Source organism: Silene latifolia, chromosome 6 (genome assembly GCF_048544455.1).
Source record: "Silene latifolia isolate original U9 population chromosome 6, ASM4854445v1, whole genome shotgun sequence".
NCBI classification, from domain to species: Eukaryota; Viridiplantae; Streptophyta; class Magnoliopsida; order Caryophyllales; family Caryophyllaceae; genus Silene; species Silene latifolia.
In genome coordinates this window covers 13,928,077-13,952,953 of record NC_133531.1, presented here as the reverse complement: position 1 = coordinate 13,952,953, position 24,877 = coordinate 13,928,077, and the positions used below count along the sequence as shown (strand labels likewise).

Here is a 24,877-nt window from a genome sequence, read left to right as displayed (position 1 = left end):
CGAAAAGGATGGAGAGAGTAGCTGCATAGAGTACTGTTACCCTTAGCTTTAGGGCTTGTAATTTCATCAGTCTATCACAAAATGACATACCACGTATATGTTATATGTACTACTTACTCTTTCTCTCACTCACATGTTCTATATTGTGTTACCTGTTTTGGGGGGTTGGACCCCATTTCTTGGTTTCTCAATAGTCAAATTTCATCCTCTCTTTATTCTTCACTCTTTTGGTTTTGTTCTCAGCTTTTCCCAAATCCAAGTATTCTTGTTTCAGACGGACCATTTTCGTCTACACAAATTCTCCCTTATGACGGAGGGTATCCGTCACAAACTTGTGACGGGTACTATATTGTCACACAAAAAAACCCATAAGGGTGAGAGAAGGAGCACATGGGGTGGGTGTCCAGCTTGTCTCCTCTACCCATTTCCACTCACAAAATACCCGTCGCAAGATCCGACCCGTCATAAGGGAGACCTACTGTTTCGTCTATTAAAAAAGACAGGATTTTTGTAACCATTTTATGATTAAATAGAGAAATATAACCAGAATGGTCCACTTAGTTTTACCGCTTAAGGTAACTTGGTTTCCAAAAGTGGTCACATTTGGCTGTAAAATGGTCTCAACATCCCGTCTTTTTGAAAAATACCAAAAAGGACCACCTTAAGGGAGACTAACGGTTCCAAATCAGCTCTTACTCTTGTTTCATCCCATGGTGTATAGAGATAGAAGTAGGTCGTGCCTTTTATCGGGTCACCATCTCCGGAGAAAAAAATGGCACAGCCTAGGCACGGAAAAGTGGGCTTCATACCATGTCATGTCGTGCATGAGTAATGGAAATGGCGGTCCACACACGGTCCACGACTCGTTGCGTGTATTTTTGGTTATTTTTGGATGAACAACTCATCCAAATCATAATCTAACAGCACATGGTATATCATCAACTCCCCACTGCCTCAGACAATCTACATTCAATCGGCTCGCAACCGAATGTTCAAGTTTCAATATAAACGGGGAAAGTACTTTAATAAGTGAATTTGAACTGTAATTTACCTGCAGAAGGACGACAAGCTTGTAGAAGCTACAATTCACTTTTCTACGTGAGATGGTATGATGCTAAATGGGTTTTCTTAACCCAAAGTTGTCATCAAGAAAGGTCATTAGCTATATGTATCATCCGACATTATCATGTTCTTCCTAATAATCCTTGACAAACTGAGTGTCAAATTTAAATGCGATAGTTACAACAATCCACAAAAAATAATACAACAATTCACCAAAATTCGGTGTCTATATGTACCATGAGGGAACGACCACGAGGAGCATCATAGAATTTTATGGTCGAGCAAGCTTAGTAGTCACACAATACTCGGAGTGTCTCCAATCCAATTACAAGTAGCACGCGCCCAGCGTGTTCTGATGCAATCAACTAACGGAGCGTGTTGAGGAGGCTCTGGTCCAGCTGGTTTGGTACTATCATTACCGCTAGAAGCAGTTGAGGCAGCCACCTCGGCCATATACTCCTCAGCTGTCCACCGAGGAGGGACTGAGACTCTCAACTTGGTTAACCGTGGTCTTTGCATGGGAGTTTCACCCTGGTTGCCAATCGGGACGGATTTAGCAATCCCGTTAAAATGGTAAAGCTCAAACACCTTCCTGCCCATTAACCCTGAAGAATCCTTAAAACCACCCAAATGTTTGTCCAAGTCCAAAAGAATTTGCCAAAACTCGGTCCAAACCACAAAGCCAGCGTTTCGAAGCTGGTCAAGCTTGTCTTGGGGAAGGTTTATGTTTGTTTCTTTGAGGACTTGATGCAAACCTTCGACACTTATGAAGCCACCGCCTCCACTTTGATCTTGTGCATCAAATGCCCTTCTGATTTTGGATTCCCTCTCTTCCATTTCATTCTCTTCTTGAACGGAAGGGTCGAAAGCAAAGAGGACGGTATAGTGAGACTCGCTCCCGACCACCCATATTGGCCATTTTGGGCATTTCAAATGTTGACCAACTTTACAAAAGTTTAGGGATTCTAAAAGGGTTAAAAATCCTATTTCAACGTTTGAGGATACACCTTTTAAAAACATGCCACCGCCCAAGTCTATTTTCTCATCAAACACATTAGCAACAGCCTCGCCGCTCAGCAAAAGGTTTACAATTTCCTGGGTGATACATAAGAAATAAGAGACAACCCAAGTTCACAGATTATCAACGGTGGATCCAAAAGGTTTTTTCCCGACATCCCGGTGTCCTATAAAGTATTTTCCAAAGAAAATTATGCAAAAGTAGAAAATTTCAACTTCTTTTACCAAAAAAAATGGGTAATACAAAAAAATTTCGCTTTCAACCGAGGCCCCGTGAATTATAATGTGGACCCATGCATTATTGTACTGTAAAAGCGAGATGAAAAGACACCTGAGAGGCATGGCCAAACGGGGCAGTTACTAATGGTAGGCCTGGATCATCCCTGTCAGCTTGAACGAAAACCTGGAAAATCACACAGGATTCAGGAGGTATTTAACTTTTAGAAGAGTCAAAGAGTTAGAATCTAGGATTACAATGCAACCAGGGATCTTTGATGAGACCTATGTAAACTACAAGAAAAGGTAGAAGAAGCCCAATAAATAAGGTAACAGCACACACAAACAAGCATATACTACGAACATTGATTGTCCAAGCAAATATCGGATAGTGGAGCCCCACACAAAATAAAGTAACATCGGTAAAAACCAAAAATGAAATATGGTCATATGGAGTAGGGCAATGAAGTTAGTAATTTCACCAAGAAATTCCATCTCTCTTTCAAAGGAGAAAAAGAAATCAGGGAGAGGACTTGAAAGCAGATAAATGGTGAAAATGCTCAGGGTGATGCATCTAGGGGTGGAATTCCAAACTGCACTCAAAGAACCAAAATCTTAAGACCCAATGCTCAGTGATGCATCTAGAGGTAAATTCCAAAATTCACTCCGAAGAACCATAACTTTAAGACCCTGCCTTACTACTTTAATCATCACTGTCTGACAAAAGTAATCTGCAGTACTAAAAACATTTAGCCAAATAAGTCATAGCACCAAAGCCCATATTATTTACTGCTTTGTTACAATTTTAGCCCTTTTCACTCCCACATCGAATACATCACAGTTGAAAGCTGAAGAAAAGTTAAAATCGGATATTTGACAATATCTCAATACAGGGATAATTTTGTTTCACATTGCAGCTATATAATTCTACTAAAATTATCAGCACAAATGCATAGCATCAACCTAACTGACATACCAGTCCTCGAGAGAGCAATGCTGAGATAAGGAATAACATCGCTCCCATTCGGCTCTCGAAAATAGGAATTAGAGCCTCCAGCCTCTGAATTGCACTTTCAGATGAAGTGTATGTACTTACTCTCAATGTTTTCTGCATATCTGCTGCAGACTCCATTGAGAAGCCTTCTAGAGCTTGTAGAACAATCTGTGGAGAGTAAACCAATTTCAGCATTAACTTGGTAACAGTTAAATCCTGTTTCCTTTGAAAACAACTAGAAGAACTATACTAACAATATAAGAATATTACACTATCCAATATACCTCATCTTTTGGACCTTCATTGACACATAATCCATTACTGTCCAAAACGTTAAGAGTTGCAATCACCACCTTTTTATTACTTCCGCAACGAAATAATATCTCCGCCATACCTCTGACAAGAGCCCTGTAAGACAACATTTCACAATCACGCCCACATTGTAGAAAAACATATATCAGCTAGAATAAATACATGATTAAATCCACTTAATAAACATGCACCGAAGACATCAACCATGTCTTCAATATTACTACAGTCAAAATGTGGCATATTAACGTTCCGTGGCCTCTCATTACTCACTATATTTCTCAATATTCTTTACGTTCCACCTTTTAAGCTCAGAATTTCAAAATTTGAGCATTTGTTACCAAAAAAGTCTTTCACAGAATAATATTTTGGACAAAATAAGTAACATACATATAAATGCAAAAAATATGATCATAGACTCATAGTGTTGTCTGAAGACCGTGTAGAGTTATTGGGAAGAGCATTATGAAACATGTGAAGTACCTTTTTCTCCTTGGTTCCGGAATTGACGCAAATCTTTCAGGTGTCATCGATTCACGATGCCAAGATCTTTGTGGTGTTTTGGATGCAATATTACTCGACTCTTCAGGGAGAAATAAGAGATTTTTAAGGACGAAACCCTGCAATATTCACAAGGAAAGAAAAACATAAAGACTAAAAGCAAGCTAATCAGCTTTATGACATCTTTTGCAAAATCAGAGCTTTTCAAGGTGACCTTGATGAAACCAAGACTTACACGATTGTGATATGGACAACACAGCCATGAATAAGAGATCATGTGACACATTAAGAATACAAATGCACACTACAGTCTTAGAAACTAGCTCCGTATATTGAGAATATTATTTCCTCCATTTTGACCATCCACTCTTAAACTTCGCACTTTCATTTTTATGTTGTCCATTTTTAACCTTCCTACTTAGGAATATTTCCTCTTTTGTCCGTTATTTGTGGTCGTTATCATTTCTAGCCCACATCTTTCCACGGCTTTCATTTTCTCCCAAATATTATTAGCTCCTTAATTATTATCCCCCAAAGGTATGAAGATTAAAAAAAGGATGGAAGGGTATTATATTCCATTCGTCGAAAGAAGAATTTGATTGAAGGATGTCAAACTACTAGGCTTAGCAACAAGTCATTCCGATCAAATCTAAGCAGTCGGTTTACGTCATTTTGGTCACTTAGTCATTTCTGGTCACTTTGGAGGATCATGCAGTTTCGAGTCGGGCAACTGTCAGGTCCAGCAAAATTTATTCTATTCAGTTCTCAGATTTATCGTGCTGTGTCAGAAAATAAGAACAAGGAATAAACTCATAAGAAACACTAGAGTGAGTTCCTGATAATTTGGACCCGGATTCAAAAGACAAATTAACTGGCAAACATATTTGGAACATTTTGTTAAGAGAAACAGCACCCTATCTTTTAATTTGCGATTAAGAGACCCTTTGTCCTTTTGGTACATTTGTGCAACCACATCAGACAGTCAGATAGATAATCCAAAGAATGCAATTACCAATCAGTCCAAATCACACATACACCAACGACTACAGTATCACATTTTACCACGGATACACTTACATACATAGATTTACCAAATGCAAGTGAAGGGCGCTTAAATATTTCATTAATTTGAATTCAGTTTTGTTTCTAAACGAACATACTAAAGTAGAAATGTAATTAATTAACCTCAACGGCTCACAAAGAAAAATGTAGAGCATTTACATGCATGGATACATAACACAATTACTTGTACCTCTGAGCTATAACTTCTGAACGGGAACATCCACAACATAGCATAACTATATATTTTGTACTTAGAGCATCAGTGATATAAAATATGTAATGGAGAGATAAACTTTAATTTCCCTGACATCAGACCCTCTTGAGAGTAAATAATTAATGTATTTAGTACAGGTGGCTAAATAGGGGATAAATGATTAATTCATCCAGTTCTCAAGTTCCAACAGACACACAGTGAGGAATTTTTGTTATGTAAACAACTAACACGATCACCCCAGTTACATTGCACACTAGTTGTGCAACTCGTGAACTTGCCACACAATTACACAAATGAAGAATATGACTCCAAACATCCAAGATCCTTTGTATCCCAAAAGCAAGCTAAATCAACTCCATCTACCTGTATGCCCTCAATTCCAGGCCCTTATATTAAGGAGGTCAAGATTGCACAAGATCTGAGAATGTCTCTATGTATCACAAGCCTTCAGGTCAATTACAGGACTGTACTACACACTACAGGGAGCACAAAGCTGGCTTTCAAAGTTGACGAGTCAAGTAACATTCCACTAGGATTTTCTCGCGACAAGCTACACACTTGAATCAAGCTCAACTACAGATAACAGTCAGCTTCTAAGTGAATAAGCAAAGATCAATTGGTTTTTAAGCAGAACTCAGGGTTTCTCTCAAAAAAAAGAGCAGAACTCAGGGTTAGTTATCACTAGAGGCCTAATGAGCTATTAGTTTTTTTATAGGTACAAATATATGAAATGATTTTGACACAAGATTTTCGAGAGTATTTTCACTGTATTTGTAGCCTTGTAGGCTTGTCACAGTTAGATTTGTTACAACTCATTTTATTGTCGTAACAAGTTAGATGAAACGCCAACACCGAATGTCCAGTTTTGACAAGATTGAGCCTTTCTAATATGATTTTTGTTCTGATATAAGCAATGGGCTTTTCTTGATTTCAGTTTTGGCATTTCCAATAGTGGACTACAAAGATGTATAAACCAGAACGACATGACCTCAGATCATCTCAGTCTGAATTTAAATCCGACTCCATACTTATTAGTTGAGACACTCTTGTGCATAAACACACACACCAACTGGCTGTCTCGTGAATTTATCTATGCACTTCCCATTTTGTCAATATAACTAACATTACAAATAAAGTTGGGCAAATAAGCGTCTGGTGCCATACTTCAATCATGATCTACATAAGTACATTTTTTGAAATTCTTTGAAATTCTTGGAGCAACACAAACTGCATTATCTTGCATTCCATCGCAACAACTTTTTTTCCGATAACTGAAACCTTATTGTGATCCTCCTGACTATCAACAAGAGGGTATATTTCTTTGTTTTGTTTCCTCAAAATCATATAGTAAGACATCGATTTTCAAAAAGATCAATGAAATTTCTTTGATTGCATGATCTACTCCCCTTAAAACATTAGTGCTCGTGTAAACAAGGTGTTCTCCTAACTGAGCTATAGCCCTTTCCTTATGGGTATCTCCATTCGCTTTCATTGGAGTGTGAGATAGGTTTTGATGTGACATGATGGTGATTATTTTTTCTACCCATCTGTAGTAGTTATGGGCGATACAGTCGGCTTTTGCAACTTTCAATTAATAGTAGAAAAAGAAAGAATGATACTTTTAAGAGTCCACTGTCCAGGTTTCTCCATAACAAAGGAATGCCAATATAATATCAAGAAGAAAAGGAATGAAATAGGGATACCATGTCTTCATTTTTATTTTATTTTTGGTGTTGACCAGGAGTATCCCCTACCGAGAGCTGGGGCAATCTCCTTCGGGGTACTGAAGGCAATTTAATGACCACTTGTTTAAGTGATGAGAGCCTTTACCACTCACACCAGCCAACTTTGGTTATAGGGATACCATGTCTTCATTTAAGAATGCATTTTAGCATTAAATATTAGCATACCAGGAAAAGGATTTGTAGTTAAAAAAAACCTTCCAAGATACGCAGAGAGACTACTATGGAAGTAAGTATCCTTGATATTGAAATTTTTCTCTAATCTCAAGTGAAGCATGTTTACCCTGATAATCCTACAAGCTGGATTATAAACCTCTCTCACTTCATAACTTCGTAAGACAAAGAACCGCCAGTATAATATCAAGAATAAAATGTCTGAAATAGGGCTTAAACGTCTTCATTTAAGAATGCCTTTTAGAATTAAATATAGCATATTAAGAAAAAGGATTGTAGTAAACAACCTTCCAAGATTCGAACAGAGACGACTATGGAAGCAAGTATGATTGATTTCTAAATTTTTCCTCTAATCAATAGTAAAGCTGGATATTAAACTTTCTCACTTCAATCAATACTTCATACATCAGGTGGAAACCTAATAACCACCCTAATTCCAAATTAAGAGTTCCCATATCATCACAGTCACCAGAATATAAAAAACACAAAGTCAAGAGATTCTAGAGCGATCCATACAAGATAAGAGAAAAAAAAAAGTAACTGGATAAATAAGTCCATACACAATCAAGATATTTGAGTCAGTTGACAACTTGACATCATGTTTAGTTTGTTAACCAACGTGGTAACTACATAGTCTACATTAGCTGCATGATATGCATCATAAATTGATAAAAAGCTGTGACTAAATACATCTAAATAAAAGCAAATAAATTCATCAGATCCTAGTTAACAAAGTTCAGCACTGTACAAAAGTCCATGTGGATGCATTAAAAGTTAGTAAAAGAACCCACGGTCATTACTAAAAACGGATATAGCGAACAAGGGTTCAACATACTTGTATGGCTGCTAGCACACCACACGGACCACCTTCGTGCTGCACCAGTCCCATAGATGTCTCTGGATCAGAGCTAAACCTTCATTAAGAAGAATGCAAATCAGTCAAGTTAGAAAGACTAACAAAGAAACAAATAAACCAATCTAGCCTTCCTAAATACTCATACATTATTAAATGCAAAAAAAAAAAAAAGAAAAAAAAAAGTGCGAAGTACGTAAGAATAAGAATTCAAAGAGCAGCCTGTGCTTAAATCTCCTATCAAACCCTGATATTCAGCCACAGTGTGAATTGCCATCTTCAAACACTAATTCAACACATTATCCTATGAGGCAAAATTGCAAAAAATCTCCTACACGAAACCATCCACCCTCACTTTTTAACTACAAAGTAGGCTTCAAATGTATCAACATTATTTCCACAAAGCAATATTTCTGAAGTACATCAAGTTCTTTGTTGCTTAACTAGTCTCCCTTCTTCAGTCATGGCTTTCTAGACAGAAAAGTTCTCGGTGAGACTTCCTTGTGATCATCCAAAGACAGACTATCTACTAGTTTCAATTAGAAAGGCTGATTATTTTATCAAATACATCTATGTCTTTGCTGTTTTTAATAATTGCCTATCTCATAGTACGCTCCGATATGTATACGTAATACGCATACACGATACTGTAATACATGTATATTAAACCTAAAATCAAAATACCTCCTACTATGGAAACGAAATACATATCTGAATCAGCTCATGATTCGCTGGGATTTAAGGGAAATCAGAAACCTATTTTTTAATCTGCTGCCATGCAAAACCCTTCTGATTCCTTTGTTAGTGATTTCATGACTTAAAAGCATTTTAGCTACAAAATAAAACATCTCTCTTCTAATACTACCATATCTTACCCCTCCCCCAACTTGTTTCCCAACCTATCTTCTTCCCCAATCACAGAAGAATAACCTCTCTCAATTCTCATCTCTATTCTATTCAGCTTAAATATCAACTCCTTATAATCCAACAACGTAAGAAATAATTCAGTTCATCATCCACCCTCCCACAACAATCAAACTCCCACAATAAATCGAGTAACAACATCTCGATCCTAAATCAACAGCAGACTTCAGAAAAACACAATTTCAAATTCATATGCAAAATAAAAGACCATAAAAAAGCAAACTTTGCATAGCTACAGACAGTGGCAGAACTAGGGGGGGCTGATTACATTAGTCCGCCCCTTTTTAATTTGCGATCAGACATTCTAATAAGCAGAATAACATAGCTACAAACAGTGGCGAAACTAAGGGGGGGCTGATTGGGGCGGACGGCTTCCCCTATAACAATTAATAATTTCCGCCCCCTAACTACAAATCCTGGTTCTGCCACTGACTAAAAATGATCGAGAGAGAGGGAGTACAAAATAAAAACAGTACATTCAAATAAGCAGAATCACATAGCTACAAACAGTGGCGAAACAGTGAGGGGCTGATTGAGGCGGGCGGTTTCCCCTATAACAATTAATAATTTCCGCCCCCTAACTACAAATCCTGGTTCCGCCGCTGACTAAAAATGATCGAGACAAAGGGAGTACACAATAAAAACAGTACAGTAAAGTACCTAATACCCTGATTAGTCCACTGAGCAAGAATCTCCTTAGAAACACTTCCCCCAAACACAATTGTAAACAACTCATTCGCTTCCTCCGCCGTCAACTCCTCTCCCAATTCCTCACTCTCGGTAACCATCTCCTCCGTCGCAGCGACCGAGGTCGCTGCAACTGCTGCCGGCACAGCGGGCGTCGGCGGCTGGCTTCTAACCATCATCGACGCCCGCTTTTCGGCGGCCGCAGCAAGCAGCTCACGCTGCATTCGCCGGCTTTTAACTTCCGGCGACTCCTCCGCCGGAGGTTCCGATACTCCGGCGACGTCTCTAGGTTTAATCCGCTTCGGCTCCGGCGGTGAACTGCTCGCCGGCGATGGTGAGTGTTCCATACTCATTCGTAACGCCATCTGCAATTCTTCTTCCTCTTGATCCACCATTTTTGTGTGCAAAAGGTTGAAAGAAAGATTTGGGAGTTTTATTTTTGTTTGAATCTCAAATTAATTGAATTGATTGAATTTGTGAAATTGAAATTGATGATGATTAAATTGGAAATAAATAGGTGAGATTTGGAATCTGAATTGATTTGGAAGAAAATGAAGAAGGGATTAATGTGGATAATTGTATCGAATTGGGAGTACGGATGGAAAGTAATTCCCGAAATAGGAGGAAAACAATATGACAGGATTTATGATTTTTATTGTTTTCTTTTTTTCTATGTACTCGTATTACTTTCCGCACAGGTTATCAAGATGCTGGGCGTTGGCCGCTGCTGTTTAATTGTCGTCTTCGACAATTTGTCTCACGTTATTTGGATTCGGATGGTCACTCTTAATTGGCGCCTTGGCGGGGACAGGATTTGAACTTAGGGGGGTGAACGACTAATTTCTTAAGGTACATTCGAAAAAAAAAATTTCGAAAATTTCATCCGTCAATGGGCGACCGCCTCTGCTAGCCCCCTAGCTCCACCACTTAAATCAATTATATGCATGCACATGCCAACTAGTTTAATCACTGAAGGGATATCGAAAACGTCTAAGTCTAGTGGGTTAGAAGGAGGTATAATGAACGATATGTCTTAGGTAAGAATTCTCCCACCCTAATATTTTAATGCCCTAAATAGACTCTCGTCAAGAAGTATTTTAAGCTAAACGAGTATCATTGAATTAGATCGGAACTATATAAGACCGAAATAGAATAATGATATTGGACCGAAGTCCAAGCTGAAGTAGGAAACTTTATATTCAGGAATAAATCCATAATATTATGGTCTAAAATCGGTTTGTATATAAGACCGGAATACCTCATTACTCATGCACTTGGGTGGGTGTCTTTCGTGAAACCATTTCACAATATAACATCGCAAGTTCTGGTCAGTGCAAAAATCTTAAAACAGAAACCAGCTGACGTCACTTATAATGAAAACTTACTAATGGTCCGGTGACTAGAACTGGAATAACAATAAGTCTTGCTTAAGATGAATACTCCGCTTTAAATCTTAAAACGGGAAAATACTGCCACAAAGTGGTAATAAAGACAAATTTTGACATTTTTTAAGCAATTTGCCATGTAAATTGGTATGTATTTGATCAATTTAAAACTCAATATCCGTCTTAAATGAGAATTGTGCTAGTCAATTTTACAAGTCTCGAACCGAACCGAGCCGAAACGATTCTAAACACCCACACTATCCCCGGTTAGTAGTTTCAACTCAAGTCTTTTTAACTTGCCAGTCCGAGAACTTTAGAACTTAAAACGCAGGCAAGAGTGAAGCATCTTCGATCACCATCCTCGCTTGTCCGTTTTGTCATTTGGGTATGCTGAATCTTCCTGTTCTTACCAATTTTAGGTGAAAAAGGGAACTCAATTTTGACTCAATTTCACTTGTTTTTTAGCTGATTTCATGTTATGGTTGTTATGCCTTGAACATGTTTGATGAAATGCTTGTTAGAAAAAAAACACAGTTATGGTTAATCAGAGAATTGGGATGAGTCTTGAATAAATTTGATATCCGGGTTTTCGTGTCGGTGCAGAACTGCTTGCTGATAGAGTTATCTGGAGACAAAAATGAATAGGGTGTCTTCAGGTTCCAAGTTCATACATTGTAGTTTTAAATCTCCTTTTGTTGTAAGTCTTGTCCGAAGTTTCGCTCTCTGGTCAATGAAGAAAGACCCTGATCTTGAATTAGCTCTGTCTCATAACCGTCGATGGATTGTCAATAATCAGATTAAGAACATAATTGTGAGACACCCTAACCAGTCAGCACCTGTAAACTTTATTCAGAAGAAGTTTAAGACCCTTGATATGCAAGGGAAGGCTCTAAATTGGCTGAATAAATACCCGTGTTGTTTTGAGGTATTTCGTGAAAATGATGTACAGTACTGTCGGCTTACTAAAAGAATGATGTCGTTGGTTGAAGAAGAAGAGGCTGTTAAGGAAGAGCAGGAACCTGTGTTTGTGGAACGGTTGGCGAAAATCTTGTTGATGACCACTAATCAGAGGCTCAATGTTGTTAAACTTGATGAATTGAAGCGTAATTTTGGGTTTCCGGATGATTATTTGCTTAGAATTGTTCCAAAGTATTCTGAGATGTTTCGCCTTGTTAATCATAGTGGTCGGAAAAGTTCACTTGAGGTTGAGCTTATATCGTGGAACCCTGAGTTAGCAGTTTCTCGAATTGAAGCGTCAGCTAGCGAGCAAAATACAGTGCCATGTTTTTCTTGTTCATTGCCTTTAAGTTGGATAAAATCGTGGGAAAGATTCAATGAATTTAACTCAACACCGTATATTTCACCCTACGCAGATTCTTGTGGCTTAGTTGAAGGGTCGAAGGAAAATGAGAAGAGGGCAGTCGCTTTGGTGCATGAGTTACTTTCATTAACTCTTTGGAAGAAGATTTCGATCATAAAACTTACCCATTTCAAAAGAGAGTTTGCATTGCCTGAGAAATTAAATGTTATACTGCTTAAACATCCTGGCATGTTCTACGTTACTAATAAATACAGGACCTACACAGCACTTCTTCGAGAAGCATATAGTGGCTCAAACCTTATCGATAAGGACCCTCTTGTTAGGGTCAAGGAGAAATTTGGAGAACTAATGCAAGAAGGGCTGCATGAGTACAATCAACGACATCGTTTGTTGAACCTGGAGAAACGAAAGAAAAAGGGTATAATAAATATGCCTAAAGTAGTAAACAAAAAGGACAAGAACGCTGAATTGTCGGAGACGGAAGATGAAACTGGTCGGGTAGGAAGTTTATTTGATTCAGAGGAGAGGAAACGGTTCTATAAGATACTTTTTGACGAGGATTCTTGAAAGCTATGATTGCATTTGAAGGTATGTCGTCAACATTAGTGTGTGTATTAGTCTGGAACGCTGGTCCGTACGTGCCTGATAGACATGATCACTTCAGTATTATTTACTGAAGGCAAAATTAATAATTCGACGATGTTTTAGTATATCCCAGCTAATCTGGAGAAATCCTTCAATCTTGATAATTTGGTTAACCCTTGTTGGTTTCATAAATGTGTTTCATGCTATTAGGGTGCTGCGTGTCGTTTCACCTTCCCTTCTTATTTTTTCTCCAGTCCTATTGCTATACTCCGTATTATTCCCTCTGTCCCGGTCATTTGCTGTCCTTTCTATTTTAAGAATGAACCTGATGAGCAATTTGATCATGCACACTCAATTTGTTCCACTTGTCATTTAGTAATTGACCCCTTCCTCTTTCCTTGGTCTTTGTGCCAAAACCAAAGGACAACAATTGATCGGGACGGAGGGAGTGTCATTTTTATCTGTTCTAATTTCTATATTTGGTGAGATATAGAAAGACACACCTCCAATTTTTCTTTCCCTTTCCTTTCTTAAGGATGTTTGTGTCCGTCTATATTATGCCCTTCTTGATTTCACTAAAGAAGCCAATTCTATCTAGTTTTTTTTTTTTCTCCCCTTTTAGTTTCTATAATTCTATAGTGTCTTTATATTGTTAAACGTATCACTAGCATGGTTCTAATTGATGAAGACATAACTTGTTGTACAGAGCACAATTCTGTTTCCCTTCAATTGATGACCATATCAAAGGTGGATAAAGAATGGACATGGAAGAGATTGCAGAAGCAACTTGGGAGTAATGCTGATTCTATGCGCAGTAGGGTAATCATATTTGATATGACACATTTGAAACTTGGATGTCTTGAAGGTCACACGAAACCTAATTAGCATTTCGAGAAAACAAAGGATGATAGTGTGGGATCTCCAATAGTTGAATGAATGAGTCCTATGCTGCTATGAACCTCAGAATGGTTCCGGAATATGAATTGGCGGGCCAGGAGAGCAACTTACTGATGACGCAAAGTTACCTCTTTAGCTTGTGGTTGTGTAACCAGATATTGGTGAGTGCTGACTCATAAAAGTGAATAAGTGATATACAGTCAATAAGTTCATAAAAGCTTATCCTGCTCGAACTGGCTGGAATGAGCGCTTACTCGTTCGTGTCATTCCTAACAAGGGACATTGCTTTCCACTTAATCGGTATTTCCTGATTAAATGTTCAGCCAGCAAGTTTGATTTATTGTTTGTACTATGTAACTTTCTCAAGTCACCAAAAAAAACAAACTATGCAACTTTCTCAGAACTGATGCCATTATTTTATCGACAATTCTTATTCTGGGCGTTTCTTCGTAGGTTACATATTCAACATAGCATGCTGAGCTCTTTTGAGACGTTTTTTTGTTGCGTGTGCATGCTGAATTTATAATCTTGTTTCAGAAAGGTGTATATTCTTCAGCAGGGATATGTATCTCAAGGGCAAATGACACTGTAGGCTGCAATCAGTGAAGGTTGTTTATAAATCTTTAGAGAAGGAAGAAGGTTATGATTTTGCCCACATAATGCAAAGGAAGTTAAAGGCTTTCTTTTCAAAGACAATTGATCAAGGATTCATTTGATTATACGGAGTATGACGGTATGTCATCAATCTTATTTGCTTGAACCTATTCTGCACAGATGCTTGTTTCAGAAATCAAAAGGTCCTTTTAAGCCATTCTTTTTATATTGTCCGATATGTTTTGAATAAAGTCTATAAGTTGGCCGAATGATGAATCCAGTCCTCATGGAACTTCTCATTGTGCAAGACGAAGACCCAACCACCTTACGTACAAGCGCATCTGTGCATGGAATAGGCGTTATTTATCTGGTTTAAAGCCAATCATTTTTGGGATTTCTTCCTCCTGAGGTTATATTAGGAAGTGTTGCTTACAGGTTATAGGTTCAAAGCTGGTAAAATTGAAACTTGGTATTGTAGGTACTAGTTTCCGAGCAGTACCCATCACAAGTTCATAACCATACATTTATGTACATCCATTGTTAGTCAAAGAAGCAAGATAAACTTCTACAAAGTTGATCAGACTCGGAATTGGGCCGAGTGAGGCCGAAATGGGCTTAGTGCCCACCGCCCTCCAGTCCACACATGCTCCCTTGGGGACGTTTCTTTTTTCTTCTAATTATAGAAGCTACTCACTGGCCAGTACCTACTATCGAGAAAAGGGCAACTTCTCATTTTAGATGGGTATCATCCCACTGAAATTAAGAAGAATAAAATGTGACTATTTTATGATAAAATGTAAACAACTTTTGATCAGAAGTTATTTTCACTTTATTGTTAAAAAGTGACAATTTAAATTATAAAGTTTTATTATTAAATGATCACTTTTTATTATAAAATGATGACATTTTCTCATTTTATGTTAAAACTGTCTTAAAGGAGACTTGCTATGTTAAACAAGTAGAATGTTTTAGACTTGTTTTGATCTTCATAATACTAATTTGAAATTTCGCGGTTTATATAATTTAAAATAAGAGACTCTTACAAAGGTTTCCTTAACATAAGTAGTCACCTTAGTACGGAAAACATATTAAACCCTCAGAGTTGAAAAGAAAACATTTTAATGTTTTAATGTTAAATGAGGCATAAATGGTAGTACAATACGTGGAAGATGAGAATTCGAACTTGAGATCTACGGAATATTATTCATGATATCTCCATCTTAACCATTAAACTAAGACATCCTCGATAAAGAAAATATGATTATCGATTTCATATTCCAAGACAATTATTTCACCATTTATAAGAGATCAGTCCCAATCACCTTAGTTAAGCCAAAAGTAATAGCCATAGCAATCCAACCACCAAACAAAACCCTCAAAGAAGCCCTAACAACCGGTGCTCTTCCTAGAAATGCACCTAACCATCCAAAAAACATTAGAGCCAAAGTGACCGCGGCCACAATTACCCCAACCCTAACCTTATATTCCCTTATAAATGAGGCCGCCAGCAGCGGGACCATAGCGCCTGTCGAGAAGGCAAGCGCTGATGCTCCCGCTGCTTGAAGCGGGTTTGGCAACACCTCATCATCGTCACCACCACCATTATCATCACCATTACTACCATAATCCCTCATGCTCTCCCTCTTTTTTTGGGCAACTTCAATATCAAGCTGAGAGTACACAGACACAAACTCCCCAATAGCCATACTACAAGCACCAGCCACCATACCGGCGAAACCGGTGAGAATCATAGCCTTAACATCTTCCCTAACCGCACCTACACCCATCATTAACGAGGCAGTCGTAACAAGCCCATCATTTACTCCTAAAACCGCGGCTCTTAGCCATTGAGCTCGTTTCGTGTAGTCGAAATCATCCTTTTTTTGAGTGATGACATTTTGTTGTTGGCTTTCTTCATCTATGTTGCTTGTTATGGTTTCCAACTTAGTGGGAGCATGAGTTGTTTGTTTTGATGTTGCCATATCTTTGAAAGATGAAAGTGAAATGTAATGTAATGTAATATGTTGGTTGTAGTTTTTGATAAGTTTGAAGAGTGTGGTGTACACAAGTCTTCCTATTATGTAGGGATTTATAGCCATGGATTTAGAGTTAATTGAGTTAGTGGGTTAGCATTATGGTGAAAATAATTGTTATTTTATGCAAAAGCAAAAGATGCATGGAGGATTGATTACAAGCATGTTGTATAGGACATTAGGACAATAGCCCTTTTTTTCCCTAATTTTCTTGCTAAAGTTTGGCTTTAATTTGTTGGGTCAAAATCACATTGCAATAGTTTAAGGGATTTAAAGTTTTGTGAGATAAAGTGGTGATGGTGGCTTGGGTGTTAAGGACATAGGAGTACTTGTTAGAAATTTGTAATATAAAGGTCTTTGCTTTTAATTTGTTGCATTTTGTGGAACTCTAATGCTGTTTTTTTTAAAACTTGACTTATGGGATATTTCAATTTTCACACCACTTATTTTGGTAGGAGGAGATCCTCTTCGTTATTTTTTGGTTCATTTTCTCTCATAAAAAATACTTTCATCTGTTCCGATCATTTGTTATTCTATTTTGTTTTGGAGTGTTGGAGAATTGTTGTCCTTTCTATTTTAAGAATGAACTTGATGAGCAATTCAATTATTCACACTCATTTTGATCCACTTGTCATTTAGTAATTGGACTCCTTCTCTTTCCTTGGTATTTGTGCCAAAACCAAAGGATAACAATTGAACTGAACGGATCGAATATTACGTATATTATATATTCCATCTCACTCATTTAACCTTTTCTTTTCCAGTTAAATTCCGACTGTTCGAACAGTTCATGACTAAATCTGGACCACTAAAGAGGTAATATACCTTCATTTCTTTTTGAGAAATGAAGAGGATCCTTACTCCTTACCTTGGGTGCGAATTCAGGTAAGTGTATGGACATACACCAGCAGATAATAGATCAACAATGAGTGGTGGAGTCAGGAGGACTAGTGCATTTTCGTAAGCAGGGGAGTTCATCCTCGGTGAAAAAAGAAAACTTAGCTTTAACCCGTAGCAAACGTGCTCGCCCTGCTGGAATATGAAACCGCAAAATTTTTCGTTAAATTTCCAAACTTTTTTCAAGTTTCGCTTATGATATTACTTGTTCGCCCCCATTGAAATTCCTCACCTTGTAATTACAAATTCGCTTTGCTCGCTAACAATCACGATACTTACAAATAATATATAATTTTATGTAACACTCTATTTGGTAAATTAGTTGAATAGTTGGCTTAAACTTGAAAAACCAACTGAAAGTTGTTAAGTTGGCTGAAATGCATGCTGAAATGCATGCCCAAAAGATAACTAATTAACATAACCAAAAGTGTGTGTCAAACTAGTTGAAAATATAGTTGAATTCTGATAATATGACATAAAAAAACATGATTCTTTCTATATTTAGAGAAAGTTAAACAATTGACTGAGACACCTTAAAATAGAATAGGTAAACGAATAATCGAAACGGAGAGAGTACAAGTAAGCTGACCTTAAGCTAATTTCAAAGTTTTTTTTTTTTTATGTTTCTTCCTATATTTAGGAGTTGTTTGGTTGCCTTCCAAAATTCATGTGAATTGGAAGTTTCTAGAAAGTGCAAAAATGAGATCTTGTTTGGTTACCCAATTTATGGGAAGTTGAAGTTAGATGGAACTTCAATTCCTACATAATGTAGGAAGTCACTTACCTACCCCCCAGTAAGTGGAATTTCCCATATGAATTGAGTTCCCATATCCCAACCAAACAACTTTTTTGCAATTCACATGAATTGCAAAATCATATGAATTTTATTTCATGGGAACTCCATCTTCCCATTATCAATCAAACAACCCATTAGGGTGTGTTTGGATAGCAAAAGTGGAAGGAAAGGGAGGGGAGGGGAAAGGAGGGAAGGAAAAGGGAGAGAAGGGAAGGGGAGGGAGAATGGGGTGTGGATGTTTGGATATAATTTTCCTCCAAATTAAATTTTGCCTATTGTGGTGAGACTTTGATTAGGTTTGGAGGAGGAAAATTGAATCCCTCTAAATCTCTCCCCCTCCATTTCCTTCCACCCTCATTTGCTATCCAAATGAGGGATTTTAAATCCCTACTCTCCCTCCCTTTCTTTTCCCTCCAAATCACTCAATTCAAACACACCCTAGCTTAGAGAAGTTATTGTCATATATACCATCAAAGCTATTTATAAACGTATACTCGTAATAGTGGTCGTATAATCACATAAAATCCCGTAATAGGTTAATCCAGTGGCGAAGCCATGAAATGAGCCTAGCAGGAACAAAAAATTTCACCGCGGCAAACAAATGTTTGGTTTAGGAAAAATTCAAAAAATGTCGAATTTTTTTAACTATGAACTTTGAAATTTCCAACCTCTAGCAAAAACGGACTCCTCTACTAGAACCCCTAAATCCATCACTGGGTTAACCTAATCGATTCCACAATCCACATACAAATGTATAACCACTCTAAGTAATGCCCTTATACATTAATATGAAAGAAAACACAACCTATTTGTCAACTTTTGACATTATATGTTCAAAATTAATGGAAAATGAGTGAGAAAGCACTTGATTATTTAACTATTTAGATATTATACGTAATAAAAACGAAAGAACAATTATAAATAATAAAAGGGAGTGTGCTCTCCACACGAATACCACCAATCTCTCAATATTGTATTAGTGACAATATCCTACTTTTGCAAATGCGGTTTATCTTTTTCTCTTTTTTCCTATAGCACCATGATTAAGCAAAAAATTGTTTTTGATTAGATTGTAATTAATTGTATTACTACTAATCAAGGTCATTACTTTTGACCATTAGAAAGTAGTAACGGTTCCCACTATGATTAGTGACAATAATCTATTGATTTTCATTGGATTAATTAATCAAGGGAGTGTGTCCTCCACAAGAACGCCATTATCTCCATTACATTAGGTTAATAATTGGCTAATTGCCTTAGCCGTATATACTTTCAATTCACTCTGATTTCATATTACTTTTAGTATATATTAGTATTAGGTTTGAAAGATTTTTAATCACGTAAAGTTATATTTCTGAAGTACTCTTATAATTTTTACTTGAGTTAGCCCTGTTCTTTTAGACTGAAACGTCTGAACTAAACCGAATTTAATGCAGATGAGACTTAATTGAAATAAACTTAAATAAAAGTTAATTTGTGAAGAGAAAAGTTGAACTGAACTGCACTGAACTGAATGAAGCTGAGCTGAACTGAATAGAGCTTAACTGATCTTTGGGTTAGATTATATTTAATTAGTGACCTATTCATATCTGATCAATAGTTAGTTATGTAATGTATGTTACCGGAGCACTTCATAATTTTGTACACACCCCTGAGTCGGTCTAGATGGCTAGTCATGGCGTACGTGATCGAGTAAGTGTTGAGTCCTCTGCATACATGCAACGGGCTGATAGAAGCAGATGTAATAGAACGGCTCACAAGCCAATTGATGTTTCATCCTAAAATCATCAATTAGAAATAAGAGGAGTATCACTAGCTAGTCTATAAATTAGTCCCCTCACTTTAAATTTACCTATGTGGAATTGTTCCGGGTGTAATTCCAGAGCAAGTATTGTTACCACCCGTGGCTTGTAGAACGATGTCTTGAATTGAATCCTTCTTGCCTTTATCGTTCCTCTCGGCCTCTCTCGCAACAATGAACGAACGAGGGCTTGGCTTTGTGCCAAACGTATTCACTCCGACGCCAAGCCTCAGTCGAAACTTAAGGGATTAAGTTGTGTTACTTGGCTAAGTGTGTATTGTAGAGAGATAAGGAAGATATTACCAGATGAATAGTGTATTTAGGTTAAGATGTGGATCCTTTCCTCAATGAGGTTTGAGGAGTATTTATAGACTTTCACCTTTTGTCACGTAGTGACCAAGTGGCCAAGTGGCTAGCAGGTGGAAAGACCGTTCTACCCTCGGCCGATGGACCTATGGCAGGCCGGCCGAGGGTTCTTGGATATGAGTACGCGGATATGTGCCCCGGCTGGCTGGTTGCCATGCCGAGACCCATGATGACAAAGCCAGATGGGCCGCATCGGCTAGGGTCAAGTCGTTGACTTGCTTTGGGATGTCTTTGACCTTGCTCAATATGTTGACTTGGTCAGCGGTGCAGAATATGCCCCATCAATTTGCCCCCAGCGTAGTCTATGCCGTGGTATGGGCTCCGATGTATGTTTGAGCGTATATTCTGCGCTGTTGTTGTGATTGTGGCGTCTATCTCTCGATGGTGATCGCCGCTCTTGTCGGTGCGACAGTGTGAGCCGGCGTTTGGATGATGACTGCCGCTCTTGTCGGTGTGACAGTGTGAGCCGGCGTCTGCTTCCTGTTAACGACTGCCGTGGCGTCTACCGCTGGGTGATCGCGACGGCGTCAAACCTCTTGGGGTGATCGCTGTGGCGTCTACTACTTGGGGTGATAACGACGGCGCTGATTCTTGATAGTGATCGCCGTGGCGTCTACCACTTGGAGTGACTGCGACGGCGTCAAACCTCTTGGGGTGATCGCCGTGGCGTCTACTACTGGGGTGACTGCGACGGCGCCTACTTCTTGATGGAGACTGCCGTGGCGTCTGCCACTTGGAGTGACTGCGACGGCGTCAAACCTCTTGGGTGACTGCCGTGGCGTCTACTACTTGGGGTGACTGCGACGGCGCCTACTTCTTGATGGAGACTACCGCTCTTGTCGGCGTGACAGTGTGAGCCGGTGTCTATTTACTGATAGAGACTGCCGCTCTTGTCGATGTGACAGTGTGAGTCGGCGTCTGTTTATTGCTGGTGACTTATGGGGGAAAATGAACACTTCGATGGAAGACTTGGACGATTTTTCATTAGGTATAAACATGCGTTGGGGTGCCCACAGCTGTCTTGGACACCTCCGCCGCTATACAAAGTTTTCCCTAGATTACCAGCGTCCTAATGGTTTATCAAAGGCACACCCTCCCAGTCAGCCGCTAGTTGCATCCATGAGGTTGCCCTCCTGTTGTAAGGATGGACTCTTCCCTTTTTCTGACTGCTTTGCCACTTTGAGGGATTGCATGTTGCATCCTCTGGCAGCTATCTGGATGTTGACCACTTCGTCCTTCTCGTCCTTGGAGACGAGCTTATGCGCTTCCCCCCGGTCCGAGACATACATCAGTGTCAGGGCCCGGATGGACATCACTGCGTCGACCTCGCTCAGAGTGACTCGGCCTATGAGGACGTTGTAGGCGGACGAGCCGTCAATGACCACGAACTCAGCTAGGACATTCTTAGCCGCATTTCCTTCGCCGAACATCATCGGCAGTCTGATTGACCCCAATGGTACCAGTAGGCCCCGGAGAAGCCGCATGCGGTGGATTGGTGCAGGGGTTTAAGTCCTTGACTTTCAGACCGAGGCTGAGGAAGCACTCCCTGAACATGATGTTCGTGTAGGCGCCTGTGTCAATCAGGCACCTCTTGACCAGGTGGTTGGATATGTCCAAATTGACTACGAGTGGGTCGCTGTGAGGAGCGATGACTCCCTCGTAGTCCTTCCTTCCAATAGTCATATCGGGGATGTTGGAAGCGGGGATCGCTGTGTTGGGCACAAAGTTGATGGCCTGATAAAGCTCGTTCAGGTGCCGTTTGTGCCCATGAGCGGACCCTCCGTTCTCGTGGCCCCGATGACAACATGGATCACTCCTATCCGTTCAAGACGGATTTCTGTCTGAACTATGCGTCGGTCTTTTGGCCTTTGGCAACGTACTTGCCGAGGCTCCCCTTCCGGATTAGCTCTTCAATGGCATTCTTCAGATGTCGGCAGTTGTCAGTAAGGTGACCGGTGTGGCCGTGGTACTCACAGTACTGGCTCGTGTCACCGTCTCCCTTTGGGTTGGGGCCTTTCCCATTTCTCGGCCCTCGTTTTGCTCGGGGCGAAGACCTCGGCGGGCGATGCGACGAGAGGGGTTTTATCATCATACCGCCTCGCGTACGTTCCCGAACTCCACCCGGCGCCCGTCGAGTCCCCGTTTCTGGCAGTTTATCGACCGTGACCTATTATTGTCACGGCGTCGTTCATCGGACCGTGACCTATTGTTGTCACGGCGTCTTTCATCCGGCCGTCCTCCCGTGCGCTCTTCTTTTCGAGTGCCGGCCTCGCCGGGCCTACCCAGTCTTGTGATAGTCCTCCACCTTAATCGCTTGATCGGCCATCTTCCTGGCGGAGTCTAACCTCTGGCCGCCACACTTGATGAGCTCATTTTTAAGTCCCCTCTTGGGAGGCCTTTCATCGCCGCGGGAAAGCGGCGGATTCGCTCGGATCTCGAACCTCGCCGAACCTTGGCGTCGAACCTCTTCACGTAGCTTCGGAGGGTCTCCCCCTCCCGCTTGATAGTCGGGAGGTCCGATGTCTCAACGGCCCTCCTCTTATCGGGAATATTGGGCAAAAATTTTTTCTCTCGGTCGCCATACCCGTATATCGACCCGTCGGGTAGTCCCTTGTACCAACTTTGTGCCATCCCATGCAAGGTCGTTGGGAAGATACGGCACCGGACCTCGTCAAATTTTTCCCACACCGACATGTGAGACTCGAAAGCCTCGGCGTGGTCGGTTGGGTCGCCTTCTCCCCGAGTATGATATGGGTGACAACTTTAGCTTAATTGGCACCGGGATATCTAGGACGTAGTCGCCGAGGGGCTGTCGACCACGTGTCGGACGGCACGCGGCGATCGGCTCCTCACGCCCCCTAGTCCGGTCCTCTCCCGTGACGGGAAGGGCTTCTTCCCCGACTCGGCGAGTCGGGCTTCTTCTCTCCGACTCGACGAGTCGGACTTCTTCGCTCCTCCGAGGTAGGCCTCGTTGGTGCCGCGGCGACGCTGTCCTTCCGCGGGTGCGGGAAGGACTTAGGTCTACCACTGGCACTCTGGGCTCCTCCGGCGACTCGACAGGGCCAACTTCTTCCAGTGCTCCATTCAAGTCTCTTGGAGTCACATTCTGGCCCTGGTCTCCTGGACGGGTTCCGCCGCTCTTGTCGGTGTGATAAGTGAGCCGACGTACTACCAATGAGGTCCAGGAGTTGCTTCAGTTTTGCCACGTCAACCACATGTCCCATGATGGTGACCTGGTTGGCGGGCAGCGGCGCATCTGGTATTATTGGCATTCCGTACTCCGGTTGAATTACTTGAACGGCGGAGGGTTGCACGATTCCAGAATTGTGGATGGTATCATCTTGGTAGAATTCGGTTTAAATCGATTCTGAATACCTCTTGTTGTTTGGACATCTTCTTAGCTTTTTGGGTGGGTTTTTTTTTTTTTTTTTTTTTTTTTTTTTAAGGGATTTGATTAGCTTTTAGTATGCTTCCCCACAGACGGCGCCAATTGTTCCGGGTGTAATTCCAGAGCAAGTATTGTTACCACCCGTGGCTTGTAGAATGATGTCTTGAATTGAATCCTTCTTGCCTTTATCGTTCCTCTCAGCCTCTCCTGCAACAATGAACGAACTGAGGGCTTGGCTTTGTGCCAAGCGTACTCACTCCGACGCCTAAGTCAGTAAACTTAAGGGATTAAGTTGTGTTACTTGGCTAAGTGTGTATTGTAGAGTGATAAGGAAGATATTACCAGATGAATAGTGTATTTAGGTTAAGATGTGGATCCTTTCCTCAATGAGGTTTGAGGAGTATTTATAGACTTTCACCTTTTGTCACGTAGTGACCAAGTGGCCAAGTGGCTAGCGGTGGTGGAAAGACCGTTACGCCCTCGGCCGATGGACCTATGGCGGGCCTACCGAGGGTTCTTGGATATGAGTACGCGGATATGTGCCCCTACCGGTCGGTTGCCATGCCGAGACCCATGATGACAGATAGATGCCGATGGGCCAGACGGCTAGGGCTGTCTAAGTCGTTGACTTGTTGTGGATGTCTTTGACCTTGCTCAATATGTTGATTTCGTGATGCGAATATCTGCCCCATCGGAATAATACCCCAACACTACACACACATGAAATGAGACCTTAACGTGTGAGTAGTTTAGTTTAACATGACGTAGGCGTGGGCATGGGTTGTGGAAGGGGGTTAAGTGAGTACTGTGTACTGTGGTGGTTGGTTAGTTGTGCTCGAATTGGTGATTCTAGTGGTATCACCATAGGAGGCTAGGCGAATTAATTAGACTTACATAATAGTGGTACACCGATCGACGGTGGTTTCATAATTGTTTGAAGCCGGGGGCTAATGTGACTGTAAAGCTTGTTGCTTATTAGTTGGCAATCTACTATTAAGAACTTATTCTTTGGACAATATTTAATTTAATTTTAATTCATTTTAGTTTAGTTCATTCAGT

At 40.2% G+C, this 24,877-nt stretch overlaps 3 protein-coding genes across 4 annotated transcripts; 1 reads left to right on the top strand and 2 right to left on the bottom strand.

Annotated features, from left to right (window-relative positions):
- Positions 1-1,109: 1,109 nt before the first annotated feature.
- LOC141586410 (uncharacterized) lies at positions 1,110-10,459 on the bottom strand. The gene is made up of 7 exons (XM_074407620.1): positions 9,729-10,459; positions 8,127-8,205; positions 4,082-4,218; positions 3,574-3,697; positions 3,272-3,457; positions 2,411-2,482; positions 1,110-2,157 (listed from the first exon to the last, which is right to left on the bottom strand). Exons 1-7 carry the CDS (start codon positions 10,148-10,150, stop codon positions 1,357-1,359), a joined length of 1,821 nt encoding a protein of 606 aa, XP_074263721.1. The 5' UTR covers positions 10,151-10,459; the 3' UTR covers positions 1,110-1,356.
- Positions 10,460-11,384: 925 nt separating this feature from the next.
- On the top strand, positions 11,385-14,327 carry LOC141586412 (protein WHAT'S THIS FACTOR 1 homolog, chloroplastic). Of its 2 annotated transcripts, XM_074407622.1 has the most exons (3): positions 11,450-11,525; positions 11,744-13,049; positions 13,753-14,327. In XM_074407622.1, exon 2 carries the CDS (start codon positions 11,778-11,780, stop codon positions 13,026-13,028), a length of 1,251 nt encoding a protein of 416 aa, XP_074263723.1. In that variant the 5' UTR covers positions 11,450-11,525; positions 11,744-11,777; the 3' UTR covers positions 13,029-13,049; positions 13,753-14,327. The 2 variants fall into 2 exon arrangements, with proteins under 2 accessions (XP_074263722.1, XP_074263723.1); XM_074407621.1 differs by having other exon boundaries at positions 11,385-13,049.
- Positions 14,328-15,532: 1,205 nt separating this feature from the next.
- On the bottom strand, positions 15,533-16,937 carry LOC141586409 (vacuolar iron transporter homolog 3-like). The gene has a single exon (XM_074407619.1). The coding sequence runs from the start codon at positions 16,634-16,636 to the stop codon at positions 15,836-15,838; it is 801 nt and encodes a 266-aa protein (XP_074263720.1). The 5' UTR covers positions 16,637-16,937; the 3' UTR covers positions 15,533-15,835.
- Between the last annotated feature and the right edge of the window lie 7,940 nt (positions 16,938-24,877).